General features: G+C 45.2%; 1 protein-coding gene across 2 annotated transcripts in view; it reads right to left on the bottom strand.

The window, feature by feature from the left end:
* MXI1 (MAX interactor 1, dimerization protein) overlaps positions 1-14,847 on the bottom strand; it is a 60,321-nt gene that overhangs the window by 30,139 nt on the left and 15,335 nt on the right. For both annotated transcript variants that reach the window (XM_064144416.1, XM_064144417.1), the window contains exon 3: positions 409-438. In XM_064144416.1, the coding sequence (XP_064000486.1) occupies positions 409-438 (30 nt within the window). The remainder of the gene's footprint in view (positions 1-408; positions 439-14,847) is intronic.

Here is a 14,847-nt window from a genome sequence, read left to right on the forward strand (position 1 = left end):
AGGGAGAGGGTGTAGAGCACAGGGCTCTGCCCTTCGGTTCATGGTAACATGGTATTACCCAGGGCCCAAGAAACCTGATCCCGTAGCAACCTCATGTATGGAAAGTGCCCCAATCAGATTTCACTGTGTCAGGAGAAGAAGAGTATTTACTCTGCATACAGATTAGTCACAAAACTGGGTCACTTCTTTCTTTTTCAGAGAGAGAAAAAAAAACAACCAAAACCACAGCTTCTTTTTCAGATCTTTTTGTGTCTTCCCCCCCACCCCCCAACTTTTAAAAGCAGTGATGGGAAGTGTGGTCATTCACAGCTGTCTAAGCTGATCAGACAGCACCTGCATGGGTAAGGTTAAACCATATTACACTCCCTGGGCTTGCATTTCTTAGAATTCAGCTCATTAGCTACTTACCGGTTCTTTTCTAGTTCGTTGTGCGTAGACCTGGAAGATAAACAAAAATTTGGATTAGCCACCTTTGACCTTTTGCTACCAAAGTTCAACTGCTGCAAGCTAAACACATCCCCAGTGTAGTATCGCAGCATAAAGCCAACCAACTGCATACACTCAAATCTACAGCTATAACTTCAGCCTCCCTGCTGACAAAATTCCTCCCTCCAGTATTTACCTGCTCCACGCAAAGCTGGTACTTACTGGTGCTACAGAAAGTGCTTTCTAGAGACTCAGACGCACACCACATCCCCAGAAGAGCCAATGGTTGTAACGGGACCAGTCAAGCATTTCCAGACTACCTCTGGCTCTGCCACTATTTCAGTCCATGAATGCAGTTAAGTTCCTTTGTGCTTTAGTTTCTCCATTCACTTGGCATCATCTGCTAACCCAGGAGCTCATGGACTGTTAATTTATGCATATCGAATGAATGGGAACATTCCAGTAGAACTGGCTCTAACGACAATCCCTGGGAGCCTTTCGGTGGCCACGTGCTAGGTTTAGCAAACTCAGTAGAACCAGATATGTCTAGCCAGTACAGCCATGTTTGCAAACATCACTGGCACTGAGTAGCCCTTTTAGGATGTCTGGAAAGCCCTCAGGGATTGAAACAGCACCACCACAACACTAGCTTGCAGCAAAGCAAGTGACCCATAAAGTGGCACTGTGACCACTTGACAAAAGAGGAGACTTTGTCTTTATACCTGCCCACCATGCCAAGCATGTTGCCAGCACTCCCCAATTCAGAGCTCACAGATTGAAAATGAGACCAGCTAGACCCAAAATGGAAAGAGGCAAGCTCCTTCTCCTTCCTTCTGTGATGACAGCACAAGTGGCAAAAACCACTTAAATCCTTTTTCTAACAATGTTATTAGTAACCCAGGTAAGGTTGTTGAGGATTATTTAAAAAGGATAGCCATTTACCCAACATTCCTCTTTAACAGAAGGTCACCTTAAAATAAAGAGTAAAAGGAGCCCAAGAGCTTAATAAAAAGGATCTATTTTCTGTAATTTGGCATCACATTTCTTCCGGAGCGCTGAGAAGATTATCCTCTATCCCCCATCTGGAGAATCCCACAGAGAATTCTACAATTAGGGAACTGAATGGAGGATGTGCTCCAAGGGAAACCCTGTCATAATTAAATGCTTCTCCAAAAAAGGGGAGGAGGAGCGCTTAACAGGTGTGAGAACCTCATTGAAGATGATGAAAAAAACAGGGATGTCTGTGAAAAACAAGGTAAATGAGTTCTACCTAGCCCTGACTGAGAGCTGTGGGTGGCCAGAGGAAAAATAAAACCTTACCATATGCCTGTGCAAGGTACCCTGCACAGCAGGATATGTGACACCTTAAAGACAAGGTACACTATAGCCAAACTCCTAAGATGAGTAAACTCCCAAAGCAAATCCTTCCCTCACATAAAGAAATGATTCCTGAAGCCTGGCTCTCAGGAATAAGAGACCTGAACACAATACTTAGGCCATAAAATCTCCCGAGTCAAACCTGTATCTCCCATGAAGTCCAAACCTGCAAAATCCATTAGCCCAGGTAACTTGGGTGCAAATGAAGCTACAAGGGCTGAGCTGAGGCCCTTTAAATCCACAGGCCCTATGTTCTCTGGAACATACTTGTTCTTATTTACTGCACGCTCCCGCAGGAGACTTTGCGCTCTTCTTGACTATGACATTAGCAGTTACAAAGCCAGAGATATGCAATGGATTGAATTCCTGTATTATATCGAGCCAATTATTAAGGCCAGCACTGAAAGAACAAAGTTTGGCCCACTGCTGTGAACAAAATTAAAACAGCAGGTTCTTCATGCTCCTCTCACACAGGAGACTCTTTATTACCTATCTGCTTTCTGATGAACAAGACAACTGAGAGGGGTCACAGGCTTTTCACCACGTCATGAAATTTATGCCGTGACTTTTAACCACATTGCAGGCAAGGAACAAAACAAACCCCAACCCCCACAACACTTTCCCACTGAAGCTGAATGCAAAGGAAAGAATCTCAGAAATGCTGAACAAACCCTGCTTCTCTTACCTGATTATGCTTTGCTTAGTCTTATGGGTACGTTTGGAAAAGTTTTAATTTTTTCCTTTCATCTAAGTTTGGGATAAAAATCAAACTCCAGCACTGCTCCTCACTACCACCATTCACTAAGTCTTATTTTCCGTGCCAGTTTTGCTCTGCTTGGACCACGGATGCAGAAAAAAAAAAAAAAAGAAGCCACCCTCTCTCTTCTGTTCATAATTCATTTCATTTCTGTAGCTCCTGATCTAGAGATTAATTTTCTCTCTTTGTCTTTATGCCGCACATGTTACTAAGATTTATTTGGAGTTAAACAAGGACAGTACTGTCAGTGAAGTGGAAAAAAGTACAGGAAGCTCTATTGATACTACACTCAGAAAAAAAAACAACAACGTTTTGAATAGGTACAGAAACAAATGTAACTGGACCTCTTTAACTGAGCTGCTCTTATCAACTGAGAACTTAAAGAGTATCACCAGAGTGAAATCAAAGCTCCGTCCTTGTCCGCCATGGCCAGGTTTTTGTGGGCACAGGATGAACACTACAGCTGTAAACTGAACTACTGCAGCACTTGGGAGAACAGTTCAGGGTTACTTGCCACACTCCGCATTTACAACAGCAAGGTGCATTCAGTGTGATTTTGCTTTGCTGCAGTTGATAAGTCATAGCTTGTGTCACCTACTGAAATGAGGACACCGCTGTGGAGCGGAGAGCTCACGTTCTAGCTGTCGGGCAGACAGGGCAAGCAGGACCTTGTCCCCACCTGCAAAGCTCAAACTAAGGCCAGGCGGGTAGGGACACGTTCATGGAGGAAAACACAAGCCCAACCACACATACCATCACTGCTCAAAACCTCAGCTGCAATGTAAAAGTAGCTCAAGCACAAACTGTCTGCAAGGTTCTCATTTACAAGTCAGGTTTGTATAGCAGTCAGTTCTTTAATGATCAAACACTCAAACGAGTAAGGAGTAACTACTCCTAAAAACTGAACGAATGTTATATAAGGAGGAGGCTCCTACTGACCAGATTTTGAAAACAGCTTGAGAAAAGATCAAGAAAGATTTTTAGAAGGAATTAAGCAAACAACAAGAAAAAAAAACAGCAGAGCAGTCCACATCAAGATTTTAAACATCAAAAAGCTGGAAGCGGAGAAACTGAAGCTTATCCCTCCTCACCCCAGACACCTGGAACTACACACAAAATATGAAGAAACAGGGAAGCAGCAATTGCCAGTCACTCTAATTTAAGGTCAGATGCAACAACCTTTTTGCACTAGTTACCCTGATTCTGCCTGCAACTTGCTATCAACGCCATAACAAAGTGCAGCTGAAGCATTAAGCTACCATGAATTCCCTCAGTTAATGAGACAGTGTAAATAATTTGTCACTTTATTCTTATTTCTGTAAGAAAAAAATCTTCCACCATGGCACAGGCAGCCACACTTTCTCCGAGCACAGGTAAGCCAATAAAACAAACTGCATCAGAGAGGAACAAGCTCTAAAGAGCACAGAATTCATTTGTCATTGGATTTTTCACTGTAACTAAAATCACAAAGCTGCCACATGACATTAAACAGAACTGACCTTTTTGGTTTGCACATTTAATATTGATAAATAGCCCAACGAATGCATTTGCAGCATATTTGCATTTTGGTTTGACTATCTTCTGTTGGGAAAACAGAGTGAGCTAGAGCCCTTGTCCTGTGCGATACACAGGTGGCATTTAGACCCAATGGACCTGTCATCTCCTGGTACCTTGTCACTCTCCTGTCTATATTTGGTACCAGCTCCTGGCTCCACAGGAATCCAGGACTTTGAGAGCTCTGTTGACAACATGGAGATAGCAGTAGCTCAGGAGATGCTGCTGACCCTAACTACTGTCAGGTAAAAAAGGTAAGGGTGAATAAAAATGGCCTCTTCCTTAATGCCAACGCAGAGCCAGTGCTTCTCCTCCAAATTCACTCACCTCACATTGATTTCACCAGAGGTTAAATCAGGAAAGATGTATTCCATCAGCTTGTGCAAACTAAGGCACAGTTATCTGAATCATGTTTAGCAAAACAGCAAGCACACCCCCATTCGCAGGCCAGGCCACTACTGTTTATGCGTCATCACACCACACACAGTCTCATTCTTCTTCATTTTACAGACCTTTACCACCTTCAGGTTCTGCTGAAACCCATTCACTTGCTCATCAAATTCTCCTGCAGGAAATGTCTTTTTCTATTCCTCAAGCCAGGATCAACCAACCCTTCTGGAACTAGTGAACTATATTACTACTTTCTCTTTTATGCAAGTTAAAAGCAAGAGGGATCAACAGCTTTTTTCAATCTTAAATCCACCTGTGTCCACAACCCAAAACTTAATGGTTGAAGAGCCCCACTGTTGTGCCAAGGTTTCAGGTAGCAGTGGATCAACACCCTAAGCAGTCTATGAAACCAACTGCACAAGCCATAGCCTGGGAAGCCTATGCAAGAGCTCCACCAGTAGCAGTGTGTGAGTCTTCTGGCAAGAAATGACAGCTGCACAAGAGTCAAATCTTTCTGCCCACAATGAGATACTCAAGGGCTGAGTTTCTAAGAGAGCTGTGAAGCCACCTCTGAGATACCCTGGAGGGCTGCAGAGGAGCTTTGGGAACACAGCAGCTTATGGTACTCAGTGCTGCCAAGAGCTTCTACAGTAAGGAGCAAGATGCCACTAAACAGGAGATGGCACAGCTGGAGCAGAAGTCCTGCTGCCATCTTTATAACCTTTACAAGTACCAGACTCAAGTCTACCAACAGCTTCTCCTCAGCCTTACAAATTACCAAATCTAACAAACACTTTCTTAGAAGCAATATTAGAGTCAGAAGTTACCTTAGTCATTACTATCCCATGATCTCCCTAGACTAGGTAGCCTCAAAATGCAGCGAAGCTGAAGTGAGAAGACAGAACAGTTTGACCTATGTCAATGGAGATCCACCAGATTAACCTGTCTCCACACTCTGCCTAAGTTTTTCTGATACTCTTAGATGGAAAGGGTATTTATTAGATTCCTCCCAAGGCTCTGATCAAAGTTGTTTTTCCAGGATCAATCCAGACCCTTTCCAAAGTTCACATTCTCCATCTCCTACAGGGAAGGGGACACAGCCATACTGGCACCTGTTCATGTTTGCTCATCTCTGGAACAGAAGAAATGGTCTCACAGTCTGTTCTCAGCCAACTGAGAGGGAGTGAAGTCCTTTGTGCAGTTCACAACTGCAAAGCAGCACCTAACTCCAGAAATTTACACAGTACCCTGGAAGCTTCCTGCAACACTCAGCCAAAAACAACTTTAAAAGCTGCACTGCACACATTCAATGAAGAAGTGTCTTCAAAGACATCTACAGTATTTACAGAGTCCCCCTCAGTTTGGTACCTGCTGGAGCTGGCCTCTCTTAAACGAGAGCAACACCCTCTTAAGCAGTGCAAGGCTGTGCTAAATGCCAGCCAAAGCATCCCCAGCTGCACTGTACAGGCTGGGAGCAAGTGTGCTGGTGTGAGCCTCCTGTCCACCTGAGACCCTAGGAGCACAGGCTACTCCTACCCTCAAAGGGCTAAGAGAAAACTGCCCCTACTCACACACTTGCTCACGCAGGGCCCTGCACAGCCAAGAGGAACCGGGTTTGCTGAACAAGCAGCTATTCAATATTTTGTTTTCTGCTCATTGTTCAACGTGTGGCCTCAAGCCAAGCCCTGCTCTGAATACAGAACCGGTGCTTTCCTTACAGCCTTTCTGACAGGCTCACCAAGAGCAGTGACCAGGCAGCTCACAAGCCTTGTTTATTGTCAAGCATCCTTGCTTTCCAAAACAGAAACTAAGGAACAGGAAAATCAGAGTTGCAGCTTCTTGTCCCTCCAAGTGCCTCTACAAAGACCCCCAGGGGCCTGGTTTTCTGGGCCACTTTATATGTTCAAAGCACAACTCCTGCTGATGGCCCTTAAGGCTGTGCATCATCAGCACTTCTGCAGCTCAAATCCCAGGCTTACGCCATGAAAAAAAAAATCACAATATGAGTAACAAACTATTTGGGGGTCTTCTGTGACAAGCCAGGCTGAAATAAACGAGCTGAACATACACAAGGCTGCAGAGAGGGGCCAAAATGAAGAGAGTTCTCCAATGTACTGTTCGCCTGCCTTCTAACTTGTGTGAAAAGTGAGCAAAGGTCCTACAGAAAACACCACCTTCCTTTCTCAGACCACAGTCAACCACATCAGAAAGGGCTCATGTATAGAGATCAGAAAAAAAGTTGATGTATATTCATTTTGGGAGGTACTTTAGCCAGTTCAGTAGAGAAACTTTAGTTCACACACATTGAGTACTGTGTCCAGTTCTGGGCTCTACAATTCAAGAGAGATGTTGAGATACTGGAACATGTCCAGAGAAGGGTGACAAAGCCGGTGAGAGGCCTGGAACACAGCCCTGTGAGGAGAGGCTGAGGGAGCTGGGGGTGTGCAGCCTGCAGAAGAGGAGGCTCAGGGGTGACCTCATTGCTGTCTACAACTACCTGAAGGGAGGCTGTAGCCAGGAGGGGGTTGGTCTCTTCTCCCAGGCAACCAGCAACAGAATGAGGGGACACAGTCTCAAGTGGTGCCAGGGGAGGTTTAGGCTGGATGTGAGGAGGAAGTTCTTCACAGAGAGTGATTTGCCACTGGAATGGGCTACCCAGGGAGATGGTCGAGTCACCGTCCCTGGACGTGTTCAAAAACTAGATGAGGCACTTAGTGCCATGGTATAGTTGATTGGATAGGGCTGGGTGATAGGTTGGACTGGAGGATCTTGGAGGTCTCTTCCAACTTGGTTGTCTCTATGATTCTATGAACATGCAGCAGCCAGTATCTGTAATGGTTCAGATCCCAGCCAAATTCAGGTAGATTTTCACAGGTTAGGAAAAAGAAGTTGCCTATTAGGAAAGGACCTTGGGGTGCTGGTTGTTAGCCATCTGAATATGAGCCAGCAGTGTGCTCAGATGGCCAAGAAGGCCAACAGCATCATGTATCAGAAACAGCGTGGCCAGCAGGAGTAGGGAAGTGATGGTGTCCCCGCACTCAGCACTGACAAGGCCACTCCTTGTGTTCAGTTTTGGGTATTATACAAGAAGGACATGGAGTTGCTGGAGATGTTCAAGAAACTGCGGACATGGCACTTTGGAAAGTGGTTTAATGGCCATGTGGTGTTAGACCAAGGGTTGGACTTAATGATCTTAAGACATCTTTTCCAATCAAGACAGTTCTACGGTTTTGTATTCTTTGCCTTTGACCAGGCAAGATTACTGTCCATGATCCACAATGCATGGGCCTCTTGAAGAAAGACTTCTCATTTTACTTTATTTATTTTTAATCCATTGACTGAACCCTGTTTTTCAGGACTTGGTGAGGAGAACTGCCAGGTGGCTTCACCATGGCACCTCCAAGCTGTTCCACAGAGAGAGAAGAGCAAGGCACAGAATGAGCACACAGAATACAGATACCTCTTTGCACCAATATCAGGCCTGCACTGTCCCCCAGCTCTCTCTGAAGTGCTGCTTGGGAAGGACAACCTTTCCACACAATGATCAGAAACAGATCATGTAAAGCAAAATTAAGTAGAACGAGGCACAGACTGTCTCCACCCTCTGCTAACAACAGTTTCTCTGTTAAATATTCAAAAGCAGGCTCTTTTCAGGTGTGCTCTGTGATAGGACAAGGTGCAACAGGTATAAACTACAGCACAGGAAGTTCCACCTCAACATGAGGCAGAGCTTCTTTACAGTAAGGGTCAAGGAGCACTGGAACAGGCTCTACAGAGAGGTTGTGGAGTCTCCTTCTCTGGAGGCTTTCAAGGCCCATCCAGGCACATTCCTGTGTGACCTGTGCTAGATTCTGTGGCCCTGCTCTGGCAGAGGGGGTTGGACTCAATCTTTGGAGGTCCCTTCCAACCACTAACATCCTGTGATAAGGCCCAACAGAAAGGTTTGTGCGGTTCCTGTCCCATTGTCTCACAGCATACTCCATGAGTCTCACTGCATGGTTATAAGCTCAGTCTCTTCCAGTATCAGAGTTCCTGGTACTCCTATGGCAGAAAGATTGCAGGGACTGACAGAAGGAGAAAAAAGGCACAGGAAGCAATTTCCAAATCTACCTAAAAGACCTAGGGTCCCAGCTTGCATCTTTTCAAGCAGCCACAAGCTCAAAACCACTGATTCCACTTCCTGAAAACAGCATTAGAAAAACGTGCACATTACCCCAACATACAGATGGTGGGAACCATGGGTAGGACCCATGTAGGGCATCTGGCATGCCCAGATCTTGCAGACTTCCAGTAGCAGACTCAGGAAAGGATTCAAGGGCCCAGCATGCCAGCCCTGTGCCCTATACCATGCTTCTTCCCACACATAACATTACTCTTTCAAGAAAGATGGTCACATCCAGAAATAGCCTTAGCAATGTCATCTGCAGAACAACAGCCTGTGTGAGGGGCATGCATTTGTCTGCAACATGCATATTCTGACCTACAGAAACTGCCTTTGGATGCACTGGGGAAAATGAGGCTGAGTGTCACCTGACTGCACTTTGCTTGAAAAGTGCACTGAAATGCACTTTGCTTGAAAAGAAACTGATGGCATTTGTATGGCTGTGGGCCAGACCAGACTTCCCTCACTTCTATTTAGACTTGTTAGTTACCTCTCACGTTACAACCATATTCCTCGCAATGCTGTTCCTGGAGATGGAAGGGAGGGAAATTACACTCGAAAATACATTAACACCACTGTATTAAGGAAAGAATAACACAGGCTGTAACAATATCAGGAAGAGAACACAGATTTCCTGATGTCTGAGGTTATATTCTGTCAACTGGGACAGATTCATCTAGCATCTGGAAGATCCATGCAAGGGGAAGGTTGAGAAAAACAGAAGAGCCCTTATTTCTTCTGTTCTTACAGCACTGGCTCACAAGCAGAAGCAACGAACAGGAAGGCAGCGAGGTGGCTACCTCCCACTGCTCCCAGATGGTCAAGCTACTTGTGAAAGAGCTCATGAACTGCTGCAGCTTGTAGACTAACTGTTAAAGGCAAACCAGAACTGGTGACATGTTACTTACTGGATCTATACATTTCCCAAGCACCTGGGCAATGACAACTGAGTAATAGTCCCAATAGCAATCACAAAGTCATCTGTCCCTTTGCATAACTTCTCCTTTCTTGACAGTGTAGCAGATGGAAGGAGATAAATGAGAAGTTTTCCAAAAACAATCAACTTACTTATGCAGAGGAACTTTAATCAAAACTGAGGCAGAAGAATTGCACTCAGTCCACATGCTTGCTTGTCAGAAAGCAAGCAGCAAAGTATAAAAAAGTAATTAAGATAATGCTGGAAATCATCTAAGCTACTTCAAAATGGGTTCATAAAGCCATAGAACTGAAGTAAAATCACTTTCAGATCAGAGAATGGAAGTACAGTTGGGAGTGGAGAAATAAGACATGGGAATATATCCAGCAGGATGGAAAAATCAGGCCTGTTCTGCTCTGAGCTGATCAACAAGGCAGTGTCTCATAGAGAAGAGATCCGGGCAAAGGCCAGCCAAGTGCACAGCCCCAGAGACCTACAGCCTCTGATCAAGAGAGCCCAAAATAGTCAACAAAACAAATCCTGTCTTTGTTGGTTCAAAGGGAGCAGGGAGTAGAAGCCAACGTTCTCAAGAGGAGAACAAACAAAATCCAGCAACAGAATTTGGGGAGAAGTTTGTCAGGAGGGGCTAGGCAATGATCAACAGAAGGAACTCCAACAAGCAAGACTCAGCAGCATGACATGGACTGGTCTGTTTGGGTCAGAAAGAGAAATGGATTGGAAAGCTCAACCTGGAGTGAGAAAGGAAAAAGTGAGTCTTACCTAAAAAATAGAAGAGCTGATGGAAACCACACTACAGGTAACAACCAATTCACTGTCAAGCGAAGGATCAGGTCAGGTTAAACAAAAGCATGAAGGATAAACCTCTGCTTGTGTTGTGGATAAAGCATTACAGAAAAGATACAAAAAGGGTACAAATGTGGAGAGGGGACAAAAAAACCCCAAAATATCTGACAAGGAATACTACTTAAAACCAGACAACTGACTGCACACTGAATACAACAGGAATAAAAAATGAGGCAAATCCACAGATGCATGGATTGCATTGGGTTGGAAGGAACTCCCAAAGGTCATCTTGTCCAACAATCCAGTGTGTAGGGATACATCTAACTACATCAGGCTGCCCAGAGCCACATCAAGTCTGGTCTTGAATGTCTCCAGGGATAGGGCCTCAACCACATCTCTGGGCAACCTGTTCCAGGATTTTATCACTCTCCTTGTAAAGAACTTCCTCCTCATGTCCAACCTAAATCTTCCCTCCTCTGTTTTAAAACCATTGCCCCTCATTCTATCACTACAAGCCCTTCTAAACAGTCCTTCCCCAGCCTTCCTGTAGGTCAGATTCCATCCACAAAGAGATTCACAGACTCTCAGAATGGTTTAGGGTAGAAAAGACTTTGAAGATTCATCTAGTTCCAACCCCTCTACATAGGCAGGAACATCTTCTACTAGACCAGGTTGTTCAAGGCTTCATTCAGTCTGGCCTTGAACACTTCCAGGGAGGGGGAATCCATGACCTGCATGGGCAACCTGTTCCAGTGCCTCACCACCCTCACTGCAAAGAATTTCTTCACAATACGTAGTCTAAATCTCCCCTCCTCAAGCTTAAAGCTATTCCCCTTCATTCTATCACTACAAGCCCTTGTAAAAAGTCCCTTCCCAGCTTTCTTGTAGGCCCCTTTCAGGTACTAGAAGGTCTGCAATAAGGTCTCCCTGGAACCTTCTTTTCCCCAGACGGGAGAGCATCCAGTCCTCTGATCACCTTTGCGGCCCTCCTCTGGACTTGCCCCAGCAGCTCCATGTCCCTCATGTGCTGGGGGCACCAGAACTGGATGCACTGCTCCAGGTCTCCAGGAGAATCACCTCCCTCATCTGTCTGGTCACACTTCTTTTGATACAGCCCAGGATGCAATTGGCCTAAATGGGCTGCAAGTGCATATTTCTAGCTCATGTTGACTTTTTCATCAACTGACACTCCCAAGTCCTTCTCTAGCTACTTCTCAAGCCACTCCTTGCCCAGCCTATATTTGTGCTTGGGATTGCCCTGACCCAGGTGCAGGAACTTGCATTTGGCCTTGTTGAACTTAATGAGGTCAAGCTTGGGCCCTCTCAAGCTTGTCCAAGTCCCTCTGGATGGCATTTCTTCCCTCCAGCACATCAATTAGCTCACACAGCTTGGTGTCATCCACAAACTTGCTGAAGATGCACCCAATCCCAAATCCCACTGCCTGTATCACTCACAACAACATTAAACAGCACTAGTCCCACTACAGACCTCTGGGGAATGCCACTTGACAGTAGCCTCCATTTGGACATCGAGCTGTCGAACACAACTCTCCGAGTGTGGTCATCCAGAAAGATGATCATAGAATCAGTCAGGGTTGGCAGGGACCACAAGGATCATCTAGTTCCAACCCCCCACTACAGGCAGGGACACCTCACACCAGATCAGGCTGTCTAGAGCCTCATGCAGCCTGGCCTTAAACACCTCCAGGGATAGAGCTTCTACCACCCACCCTGAGCAACTTGTTTCAGGGTCTCACCACCCTCATGGTGAAGAGCTTCTTCCTAATGTCCAGTCTTAATCTACTGATTTCTAGCTTTGTTCCATTCCCCCTAGTCCTATCACTGACATCCTAAAAAGTCCCTCCCCAGTTTTCATGTAGGCCCCCTTATGATACTGAAAGGCCACAATAATGTCACCTTGGAGCCTTCTCCTATCAAGACTGAACAGCCCCAACTCCCTCAGTCTCTCCTCACAGGATGATCAGGTTTGACCCAAATATTGCCCCTAACATCCCAGGACACCAAATCTCTCTAGGTGTTGGGACTAACATCCTCCACACTTCAAAAGACCCCAAGAACCAAAATCCAAAGGTTCTTTTCACTACACCAGCACTGTTATCAGTGATGCACGGGAGCAGTGTACAGCAGAATGCTGCAACATGAACAGCATGAGACCTGACAGCCCCATTGTTGCAAAACAGCATGCTCCTGTAGAGGCTTTCCCCAAATCTGAGAGTTCAAAGGAATCATGATCCTTCAGCCACACAGAGTGACAATTCACAACAGACAGATGCTGCACAGTGAGTTACAGCCAAGTTGCAGATAACGCCAACAACTAGGCCTGCTTCTAATTTACACAAAGGCATCTTTGCACAGAGACTCAGACAGAGACTACAAAATAAATTTTACACCTACTGAAGGTATCAAAGTATAAATTCAGCCCAGAACCATGGATTTCTGCATAGACTGCCTGCCACACAGATCTCCCTACCCATGGCTCCATTACTAACATGAAAAGCAAAGTACACACTGCAGCTCTTCAGCCTCAATTTGGAGGGCTATTAAAATAAATGGGTGACAAAGGGGAGCAGAGCATGTTTTCCCATGGAAACTCCTACAGCAGCCCTACTACCTTGAGGGCCTCATTCCTCACAAGGGACAGGGGTTTATGCCTCTCCTGCCACTTACTAGGTTCACCCTCTTTTTTGGGTTTTTTGTTTGGTTTGGGTTTTTTTTTGGCCTGGTAACCTGCCAGTTGTAGTACTGCAAAGCCAAGCATCATTGAAAAGGCACTGCATACAAAACTGCACCTGTGTGGGGCATTTTTTCCCCAAAAAAATGCTGGCACAAGCTCAGCTTCTGATGTAGGCTGGCAGAGACAAGGAAGGGCATAACTTAGTGCCAGGAGGTTCAGAAACTCCAGCATCAGTATGACTTGCTTGTCTACACTTGCAAACCACACTGGGCCAAATTACATCAAATAGACAGGTAGGATATGTTGAGGCTGAACTGAGCTGTTAGAGTACAGCCCTACCTGTCAAGCTGCTCTGAACAACTGTGCTCCAGCACAAATGTACAGAAGATACTGGGATTTTAAACAAGGGCTGATGCCACCTCATGTGCATGGACCAGTAATCCATTTTCCCAGACCACTACTCAAACTGCCACTATGCTATCACAAAAAGAAGTTATGCTCACACCTACCTCTAGTCAATACTGACAGCCAGTCCCTCTTAACATCTCTAACAGAGAAGCAATCCATAACAGTTGAACCTTGTCTAGTTTTCCTTTCTTGAAACATTACCTAGAATATTCATGTGCACTCTCTACTGGAAGTCAAGACTCCATCTTCAATTATTCCTAAACAAAATTTCAACAGCAGCATGAAGATGCCAGATAGTAATCACATTGTTTGTACATTATCAAAATGTGGCATAAAATCAAAACACAGCACAGCAAATCTCATCCATTCTGCTCTACACATGTGGATTTGTACTCTATGAAGCAAAGCCAAGTCCTAAGCAAGAAACAGAGCTCTCTGGCACTATAAGGCTGACACAGAAAGCAGCCTCTACCCCCAGCATAACGTACAAGGGGCAGATTATAACGCACCTACAAAGAGCAAGTCAAAATTCAACTCCCACTAGCTGTGGAGTAAGGTGTTATTCAGCACGAGTGCAAGTGGCTAAGGGGGAAAAAAAAACAAATAAACAAAGTGTGATCCAGAAACAAGTAACACCTGATAGAGGCTAGAAAGCAGCAAAGCTGTAAACAAAAAGCCTCATCTCTTTGGGACGTGACAAAAGCAGTAGGGTCTTTGTGCAGAAAAGCAGACAAACACTGGCTGACACAGTGATTTGCTCTTTCAGGAATTTCCTACACAAAATATGCAAACTGCTCAGCCCCCTCTGTGTCCTCTCCCCCAGTAAAATCAAAATTACAGCACTGTCTTAACTCCAGAGACTGTAAAGAGGACTGAAAATTGCCAGGTACCCAGTCATTAGCAGTGTGGGGGAGGGCAGCGAACCTCCTCCAAGAAAAAGTGATATATTTTATATACATGAAGCTGTGTTTAAGCAAGTGTTCACCAGCTCCCCTACTCCTCCCTTGCAAAGCAAGGTACAGCTGCACAGCACTGGTAAATCAGGCTTCCTTGTGTGCCAGACAGACAAGGTTAACTTGCAGTACACATGCCACATCCTTTCAACTTCTGTGTCCACATCTGTGAACCTGTGGCACATGAAGCCATTGCTTGAGGCACATGAAGTACCTAATGCACATCCACCTGCCCCCATCCTTGCCCAGGGACATGGTGAGCAAATTAAGTTTAAAGCCAAGAGTACCTGAGGGTTTCAACAGTATAGCCCCATCCCAACCCTTGAAAAACAGCTTCAAAGGTTATGAGAGTGGAGGGCTACAGATAAGAGTCAGCACAAAACCAAGTGATGGGATTTCCAAGTG

The sequence above is a fragment of the Pogoniulus pusillus genome, chromosome 6 (assembly GCF_015220805.1).
Source record: "Pogoniulus pusillus isolate bPogPus1 chromosome 6, bPogPus1.pri, whole genome shotgun sequence".
Classification (NCBI taxonomy): domain Eukaryota; kingdom Metazoa; phylum Chordata; class Aves; order Piciformes; family Lybiidae; genus Pogoniulus; species Pogoniulus pusillus.